Genomic DNA, 10,114 nt, shown 5'->3' on the forward strand with positions numbered 1-10,114 from the left:
TTCCATCTATTAATCGTATATTGGTTTTTACTAACTTTAATATTGTCTTGTGTATTATTGTATAACTAATATATATTATATTATATATTATAATCATTACATCATATAAGTTTTGCAAATCAATTTAAGGAAAAAAACATTCCAAAAAAATGTATACATGATTATTTTCTGAAATAATTTAACCACTCACTTAAAAAAATCAATTTAATAGTATTATTATTTTAAAAATTAAGAACAACGAAATTCAACAGATAAAATCGTTTTTCATCTTCATGATTACACCAAGTGCTTTAATTTAACACATATAAATATACACAGTGTTAAATAGATTATTATAAAGATTTCACTATATTCAAATATTCATAAACAAATCAAATTAAAACATATTCAATTATCATAAGTTTTGTAATGTGTAATTAATAAACAACCATTATATATTTAATTATATATCACATAATTAGTCTAACGAAGATAATAATTGGGGTAGTTGAAGAGAAAAATAGTTAATTTTAAAAAAATAAATAGAAATTACTTCAAAGCCAATAGTTAATATCATTTGTCACTATGGTTATTAACAATTTTAAATTAGATTCAATCATATATGGCAGATCATGCACCCACTGCACTAGCCAAAGAAAAGTTTTACACGTACGTAATAAAGACATACTAATAATGACAAATCTTGATGTGATGCTGATCTAATGATATAATTATGCACATATATCATTGACATCATCAAGAAGATTCGATCATTAAATAATTTTCAAAAACAAGATGACATTACTATTCACCGGAGATAAGTAGTTTTGTTCAACACTTTGTGAAGCTGAATATCGAGATCGTCCCAAGGTATTGCAACTATAATTAACTTTACATACTTAAAAATATTTAATTATTTTGTATACTTTCTCACAATTAATTTTTCAAGTACCAGATAATAATGCTGGTTCAAGATGAAAATGAAATAGCTAGAGTGACGTTGTTCGAAGAGGTTACTGAGACATTTATTGGTTGCTCTATCAAAAAATAATTGACATGCATACTAAGGTAAATTAAAATATTTATTTGAATAATATTATAATAATCCAATACATATTGTCAATAACTACAAATTTTATATTGCATAAAAAAAGTAATTTGGAGTATTTAACAATACTTGATCAACCAAGAAAATAAGATCACAATTCTCTTTTCAAATTAGACAAGTCTGTCTCGACTATAAATGGAATAACAACAATAGTTGTAGATGGATTTGAGAAACCACAAATCAAGACAAATACTGATATAAAAACAAAGAACTGAAACATCAATGAAATACAAAATGAATAGAAGAAAAGAACGAACGCAAAAGAAAGGACAAAACAATTACAACATGAAGATAAGAAGACAACAAATACTAAAGAAATGACAAAACCACAGAAAAAGAAACAAAGTTCATCATGTTTCAAAGAAGAAACCATAAAAATTCAAGATAATGAAAAAATAGACGATTTCAGTAAAATGATGAGGAAACTAAGACAAAACAGTCACATAGAGATAACCCAAAAACTGAAAATTAAATAAGAAAAAATTTGATAATGTTTTTTTATATTATGAATTTTCAATAGAAAATGGTTCTTTCGATTTCATTCAATATAAGTGTTTTATGTTCACTTACTCGTTACAACGTTTATTCACTACGTGCAACGCACGTGTTACTTGCTAGTATATAATAAATTTAAGAGTAATACACAAATTCTCAAAATTTTTAAAACTCAAAAATCTCAAATTTGAAGGGAAGGGTTTTGATCATGGGAGATGATGGCCGTTTGTTTTGTATTGAACATAAGGTCTTTTTCTAGAGTTTTTAATTGATGGAAATTGAAAGGGTTTTAATTTTAAATAAGTTAATTTAAAATTTGAAGAAAAAATTACAAATTCACGTTTAATGGCGATTAAGCATGTTTAATGACGTTTAATGCACCAAACAACCTTTTTTTCCTGTTTTCTGTCTAACTCGCATTTAATCTTCTTTATCAGAACACTGATTCTCACATTTTAAAATCTTAAATGAAAATATAAACTTCATATGCGTGAGAGGTTTAATGAATAATTGGAAGAATCAGATATATTTGGTATTTTAAGTATGTTCGGAAAACATTGTGAGAAATGAATTGAGAAATCTGATCTATACATTTGCTGTGAATTTTTTAAAAAGAAATATTTTCTAATGTAGATTAATGAGGTGTTAAAATGTAATATAGTTTTCAAATACATCTTGATTGCGATGGAAATATAGAATTTGACAATTTTTTGTATTATTAAAATACAACATAATGATAGAATGATTTTTCAGACAGAGACAAGAATATTGAGTATTAAAATAATTAATCAATTGGGAATTAATATTTGAGAAAAATAATGAAGAAATGTAATGTCAGTTGTGTGTCCGGGAGATGAAAAATACACTAAAATATAGAGTATTAGATAACTCAAGGGATTTACTGATCACCAAGTGTACGGCATGGGTTTCATTCATAAAATGTTGCACTGTACAGCAAGCACAACACAAGAGCAAGTTTTCATGGCGTTGGTTTCCTCCCACAGAATGAACAGGTAGGAAAATAACTAATTCGGAAATTTTGAAGGAAAAAACATTAAAACAGAACATCTAGTTCTGATAATCAAGTAGATTGTACAACACCGTTCAGAAGAAAAGAAAAGCAAGCCACACGTCGATGATACGAATTCAGAATACAAATAAGGAGCCACTGCAAACCAAGTGAACAATGAGTTTTTAGTAAAGAACTTACTGTACAGGTGACTGACTGTACATGAAATCTCGAGTGTCAGATGAAACAAAGCCTGAGCGATTGCGATTTCCATTTTCGGAATAAAATTTATTCATCTTCTAACTCTACAATCTGTGCCCTCCTTTCAGCTGCTTTCTTCCTGATAAAGATGCCCCACCTCATTGCGGCCTTAATCTTCAGCCAACCCACAAATGCCTTACCAGAACCAGAACGGGTTCGATCCTCACTATAACTGAAGCTAGTAGATGGTGATGGGGGGGCGTAAGGAGGGAAACTGTATCCATCTTCATTCACATTTATAGAGGCATTGCCTCCCATGTTGAAAAGGCGAATCAAGTCCTGCATTTCTTCGTTCTCTAGCAGTTCATGACTCTTTAAACGAATTTCATCTTCTGACAAGAAGTCATCAACGCCTTTTTCTCGGTTACTGGACCAGTCTTCGAAAGGATTTATATTAGCTTGGAAGGATGACTGAGGAGGGCCGAGGGCAAGCCCAGCCCGAATATCATATGTGGTGCTTTGGATTTGGTTTGAAAGATTGAGTGGCGGGTTGTGCTCAGTGAAGGAGCCTGAAACAAAATTGGAGCGGGAACTGGGAGGATATTTGGTGGTCATGTTGTCATTGTAACCGGAACCTGTATAGATTTCCATTAAATCGAACACGGTGAATAACAGAACAACAATACGAGAATTTATCTCGCAAATCTTACCTACTCTAGGCACATAATGCATGTGTCAACAAAGCAGACTATTTTTGGCAATAAAATAGTAAATGTATTTGAGGAAAAGAGGAAACGAACATGCAAGTGAGATGCAAGCCTTGGGATTGTAATCAAAGTAACATAAAAAGGGATAAATAATGACATGTCAAATTCAGTTGTCCACAAGCATATTATTTGAATCGTGGTGGGATTGTTAATTATCCACTGCAAATAAGAGATACGGGTTTCTGTATGATGCTAACCTCCAACCAGCATGCTTGGATCCACTAATGAAGCCTCGGAAAGAACTGACACTGGCATTCTTTGTAGTGGAAGCTGACTATTTAAAGAATTTGGGTAATTGACTGGGCCCAAAGGAAGATCGTTACGGGACGTGCTTGACTGCTTGATTTGCTTGAAGTTCAGCATGGATTTTCCATCATACTCAACCACTTGATTCCAATTATCATATGCTTTCTTAACCCAGCTGTCCACGTGTACCTACAGGTATGATAATATTAAAAAATTGCATAAATAACCAATTCAAGGGTAATCAGCCATATTTCTCTCGAAATCCAAAGTGGATAAGGTATTTGACAAGAACAAAACACTTTTCAAATCAAACATACGAAACTTGGAGAGTGCACCAACAAGATTATTTCCTGAGAAACTATCAAATGCACATAGAAAGAGAATGTACCACGAATACCAGAAAAAGACTATATCCCAAGATTTTAAAACTACTCGTACACTTCAAGGAGGCAAACTATACCAGCAAAACTGTATTCAAATCAATTTACCACATGCAAAACTAAATGGAAGGAATAATGACAAAATAGTACAATCACAACCCTACACGAATCATCATTATGCAGCATGAAGAATTTCAACCACCAAGGAACAAAATAGAAGTGAGAAATGTATTACTAAGGATATTTTAAAGGTTCATGAATAGTAAAAAAAAACATGAAACACTTATAAACCATGCAACCTCAACTCATTGAAAATTGGCAAACCTTCTGGCTGTCAGAAAGTGAATCTGCTGGATAATATAGATCATCTGTTATGAGCCCGCTCAGCTCGAAGATATTGTTAAAAACAACACCTATACTTCTTCCATCATCGGGATAGTATACATAAAGCTTTCCACTCAAGACACAAGTCTTTGCGTGCTCTTGAAGGGCATCCCACATCTTATTTGACATACCACTACCAAGTATCTGCCAACACCAGATTTTCAATCCAGCTTACAGAAAAGCAATTTCTAATAAAGCAATTAACTGCAAATACTTACATTTCTCAACTTTTGGGAGTCCCTCACCATAAGCCGAAGGAAATCCTCCACAGTAAAAATCCCCTCCTTTCTAAGCCTCTTGTGAAATGATCCGTCCTTCCCAATCTTCTCCAATCTCCATACCTCATCGTTCAAAGCAGGTGGGTAATGTTTCTTGTACACTATAAAGAGAAGAGGACACTTCCATAAATATTCAAATACAGTGAGCACACATGGCGTAGTCAAGCCAACTGTGGCCTCAAAACATGAAAACATGGTTCAATGAGTGTTTGTAAAGTATGAAACGGAAAACACGCAGCTTGAATATTTTGGACTCATATCAGCAGATTCACCGAACTCCAGAAAATGGTTATAGTGATTTAGTTATTAACACTGACTTATAATACAGACCGATATATGATTTTGAAATGCTTCAGGTAATTCACCCCCCATATAACTTGTTTACGCTCGTTCACCTTCTCTTTCGCTGTGTGTTAATCATTACGAAATTTACCTTTTTCTAACATACATATCATCTTTCTTACTATTTATTTTTCCCACATCTGTGTTTTACCATAGGTCCATATCAATGTCAACATTCAACGATACTATTGGCTGAAAACGAAATTTAAATTTCCATACATTCTCCTCGGTGATCTTTAACAGTAAACGCTTCCGTCTTTGCCTCCCGTATGCGAACGCCCTCGCAATATCCTGATGCAACCTTCAAGCCAAGTCTAAACTTCCTGCTTCTTATCCAACTGGAATTATCAGTAAATGTAAGATCTCCGAGAGTTCCGACACCTTCCTTGAGTGTGACCAGCAAATCCCCAGTCAACAGAGGTCTCTTTCCCTCACGCTCTTTCACAATATGACTTTCAAACTCTTCCTCATTCCAATCCTCATTATCTTCATTATTGAAGTCACCTTCCAGAGTAACTACGTCCAGCTTCACAGAAGATTCAGGTCCAGATGTCACAACATGGCCGGTGTTATGATCGATTAGTACAACATGGATGGTAGCACCCTGCTCGCCTTCTACTTTACCCCCTGTGAACAGCGGGAGAGAAAGCCTGGACTTAAAGTGAAGCTGTAAGTTTCTTCCATCTGGCCCTTCAATTCGTTTCGGTGATGACCTGAACTTTCAATTTCTTATGATAACTTCTAGAATAAATGAAGCGAGTGTACCGTATTCAAGAAAACTAGACGAAAAAATTACCACGTGTTCTATGTACAATTTTTGTTTATTTTGATCAATAAAACGATCACCATCTATTGCTACAATGCACGTAATAAAAAAAAAGTGAATGAATTTTTCTAAGACGGAGAGTTAACTACATGAATAATTTCCCAATGCATATAGAGAAGGAAACTAGCAAAAGTTTGTAAAATTTCTTAATATTATCCAATTTTAAAAGTCCCTTTGCTAAGATGAAAAAAGGAAGGAAAAAAACCAATAATAAGAAAAGCCAAAATAGTCCACTAATTTCACTCAGAACTTTCCTTATAAGAAGTAAAATTTGTTCATAAAGTTACATTAGTAATTGATACCACCACTAGAGCTCCTATGCATGACATCAATGTTAGCTCCTATAAGTGGCATAGACAACTAATTTGCGGAAAGGGGTTAAAGACGAGTCGCTCAACTGAATGAGTTTTAAAAACAGCAGCACTCATAGATAACAAATAATATATAATTTTCATAAAGGTTCTTTGCATGCTTGGTTTATGATTATTCTTGCAAATTTCATAGACTAAGTAATGCAAAAAATCAAAGCATGATTAAAACATAGTTCATAGAGCAGAACTTAAATGGACTATAGATAACCAAAATAAGTGAACACTATCAAGCCATTGCAATTTCATTCGTGAATTGTGAAACAAAATAACTAACCTTCCTTCAATTCTGGCAGGGCCCATCTTGGCCAATGCTCGTTCAATTTCTTCACTAACCTGTCCATGACAAATGTGTGGATAAAGCAAAATTTTCTCATTAACTTATCAATACTGATATTACGTCAATAAGATGCAGGTGTCCATTATGCAACAAAGATTAGTTTCAATGAAGATTCCCTTCACGAACATACATACTAGGGGGCCCAGACATTGACTAAAGAAAGTGCAACAATCATTTGCACAACACCTCAATCACAAGTTCATGAAAGTATTGAACATGAGATCTTGCTTCATGATTCTAGAAAGAAAAGGAGAAGAAGTGAAGCTTCATATGGTGGTCCCAAATAAACATCCCCGAGGACCATGAATCCTTTTTTTATATATATAGGAAACTATACTATATTCAATAATTGGAAGCAACAATTACATATAGCGTACAAGTGATCTACATAGAAAGAAATAACAATGACAAAAACCCTGCTCAAATCAACAACATATATAAATCTAATTTCTAACTAAGTATGAAACCAACAAGTTCTTAAACTCCACATGCTTCTCAATCCAGCTAGATGTTTGAATCTTAATCTTTTCCCAACATTCTTCAATCGACTCTTCTAACTGTCAAGAATCCGAGGACCTGAATTCTCATTACCCACGTCAGCACTCCACAGAGAAACAAAAGGTCATCTAATCGAATGAAATCCAAGGAAAGTGGCAAAATCTTTCATTTAGCATAATTATTCAAGTTTAAATAAACTTCAGTCTAAAAAAGGAAACAAAAACACGCAAATTCCAGAGAGAGAAATAAAAAGGCTTCCATTTTACCACTCTCCGGAGAATGGGTTCCAAGGATGAGCAAAGCTTCTGGAGACTATCCACCTTAAGAGCTTCCACAATAACACTGTATAGCAAGCAATAGTCCATTAAATAGCCATTCCTTACCAGCTCAAGAAAATAAAATTAATAAAATATGCAAAGAAATGAAAAATAAATTTACATTAATAATAAAATAAAAAGATAGAGGACCAAGATAAAAAGAAGCACACTAAAAATAGCAATAAATAAAATAACACATCAAAAGCCACACAAAACAGGAGAGGAAAGATTCAAGAAACTGACAGTGATATACAAATAGACATCATCTCCATTCTTGGAATTCCAGTTTACAACCCCTATACTTATGCACTAAGCTACAACTACTCTCGTTCATGTCACAGTTTATAAAGTTGTCAAGTTGACAACAAACATCTCTATCTTCAATTGCCTAAGATGAAAAATACTAGGTTTCGAAAACAAATCCCAGGATAAATGATCCAAGAAAACATAACAATATAAAAAACCTAAAGATGTAAATTTATATCCATTAAGCTCTGTAGAATAACATCATGTCAGAAGATAACCAATAAATCCACTAGGAGGCCAATCCTGTAATATATTTAAAGTTTGAAGCAAAACTCACCTATATGCACTTGTTTCAATCACAATTAATTGAATCTGTGGCCAAAGAAAACTTTACAGCAACTGCTACTCAATTGGTTTATATTGCACCGGGTACTGACGACTAGACGCACGCTAAGGCGGAACCTTTCAATAAAGCATGTGCCTGGCTAGTGAAGCATGTGACTGAGCCTAAAACGTTAACGCGTCATTGTGAAATGCAATGTAACGAACATTTATTTTAGATACAAATTAATGAGAATTTTTGTATATATCATTTCTTAGTTATTTAAGTAACACATTTAATGACATGTTATTAAATTATTATCAAGTATGTATATTCTAGTCTATTATTCTTGAAGAAATTTCACTTTGATGAGGCACGTGCCCTGCCAAAAGCCTTGCGCCTAGACTCTATGACGGCCAACTGCCTTACTGATCCATATGCTTCTATTATATATGGTCCAAACATAGTTAATAGTCTTCAGGGGGACAATAAAATAGAAGAAAAGACAATTAAGGAAAATTAGCAACAGGTGAGCACATAACTTATAGCTATCATTTCAAAATTGTCTTTTCTAAATCACCCTACACAGGCGGCTCGTGCTGAACTATTAATCTATAGTTAAGATGAAAATTCATTTGGAATATAATGAGCTCAATAAGTTTTCTTTCCAAACAATGATATCATGGTCGAACCAACCTACTAACAAGAACAGATTCACATAATAAAATTAACATACCAGAAGAAATCCATACAAATCAAGATCTTGACTTTGTTCCAGTTTTATTAAAAAGACAAACTTAATCACTAATTATTCCAATACATTTGGAAACATTAAATGCGGTCAGGCCTTGTCGTGTTTTAAAAGAACCAATTTCCTTTCTTTTCCTTGGGTATTTGTGTCATGGTTATTGTCTAGCTAATATAAATGCAGTTCCATTCAAAATCACAAATTTCACCAAAAACCATTAAATTTAATCTCCCTTGTCTTCGTTCACATATGAAAGGAACCAAGTTTCTCAAACTTTTCATCCAATCATTGTGTATATCAAGAATCGAAGAACTCCCTTGCAATAACACAACCACAGTCAAGAACAAAATCAGCAGTGCCGTTACCTAGCTAAAGCAGGTCTTTTCCTGTTAGGCTCCGGCTCTTCATCGTCACCACCGCCTTCCAAAATCCTTTTTCCTCTCGCTTTCATCGAACTAGTTCTCTCCATATACCTCGTCTGCATTTTCACTTCAAAACGCCCCAAAGAACAGAACAAAAATAAATCAACCCTAAGCCCGCAAAACAAAATCAATTCAACAACTGTTCAAACCAAGTCAAACAGATCTTAGTTTGCCCAAGAATCACAAACCCACCTCGATTTTCGCTAAAAAATCAAGATCCCGAAGAGTAAAATCGTCCGACGACGCAAATACTAATGCGATTGATTGCCTGATGGGCAGAAGAGCTTCCAAGGTAAAACAGAAAGTGAGCAGAGTTTATTTGTACCTTTATCAATACTCAATAGGGATAGGTATTTGTTCAGTATGGGATTGTGAGGAGATATGCACAGAGCGCAAAGAAGAAGGAAATCGAATTGAATACAAAGGTAGAATTTGAGATCTTCTTGAGTTCCCTTCTCGCTTTTGGCCAACTGCGGCTAAGTACTCGACTGCAGTGATTGGTTTTTGATACGGATTTTATTTATTTTCTGCAGAGCTTATTTTATTTATTTATATAGAATTTGAATTATTAGATTATTATGGGCTTGGTTTTATTTTATTTCTAGATTTGTATTACATTGTTAGCTAAATAGCTTCGAATAGGGGTGTAAACGAACCGAACACATTCACGAACTTTTCGATCCGGTTTGAATAATATTTGGTTCGAATTCGAAATTGTCGAATTCGAGTCGAACTCGAACATGTTCGAATATTTTTCGAATCGAATTCGAGCTAAAATTATACAGTCTGCAAATCTTAGCATTATATTTAAAAAATAAATAAAATATTATTAAGTACA

General features: G+C 33.6%; 1 protein-coding gene across 4 annotated transcripts in view; it reads right to left on the reverse strand.

The window, feature by feature from the left end:
• Nucleotides 1-2,555: 2,555 nt before the first annotated feature.
• LOC140963003 (calmodulin-binding protein 60 D-like) overlaps nucleotides 2,556-10,114 on the reverse strand; it is a 28,221-nt gene continuing 20,662 nt past the window's right edge. Inside the window, exons 1-9 of one of the 4 annotated variants that reach the window (XM_073422200.1) lie at nucleotides 9,602-9,789; nucleotides 9,220-9,343; nucleotides 7,488-7,563; nucleotides 6,661-6,719; nucleotides 5,409-5,902; nucleotides 4,788-4,948; nucleotides 4,510-4,713; nucleotides 3,757-3,994; nucleotides 2,556-3,427 (exon numbers count right to left, since the gene is read on the reverse strand). In XM_073422200.1, the coding sequence (XP_073278301.1) occupies nucleotides 2,880-3,427; nucleotides 3,757-3,994; nucleotides 4,510-4,713; nucleotides 4,788-4,948; nucleotides 5,409-5,902; nucleotides 6,661-6,719; nucleotides 7,488-7,563; nucleotides 9,220-9,338 (1,899 nt within the window). In that variant the 5' untranslated portion in view covers nucleotides 9,339-9,343; nucleotides 9,602-9,789 and the 3' untranslated portion in view covers nucleotides 2,556-2,879. Of the gene's footprint in view, nucleotides 3,428-3,756; nucleotides 3,995-4,509; nucleotides 4,714-4,787; nucleotides 4,949-5,408; nucleotides 5,903-6,660; nucleotides 6,720-7,487; nucleotides 7,564-9,219; nucleotides 9,385-9,468; nucleotides 9,790-10,114 lie in introns of those variants that run through there. The other 3 variants (XM_073422196.1, XM_073422197.1, XM_073422198.1) reach the window with 3 other exon arrangements.

The sequence above is a fragment of the Primulina huaijiensis genome, chromosome 17 (genome assembly GCF_012295235.1).
Source record: "Primulina huaijiensis isolate GDHJ02 chromosome 17, ASM1229523v2, whole genome shotgun sequence".
Classification (NCBI taxonomy): domain Eukaryota; kingdom Viridiplantae; phylum Streptophyta; class Magnoliopsida; order Lamiales; family Gesneriaceae; genus Primulina; species Primulina huaijiensis.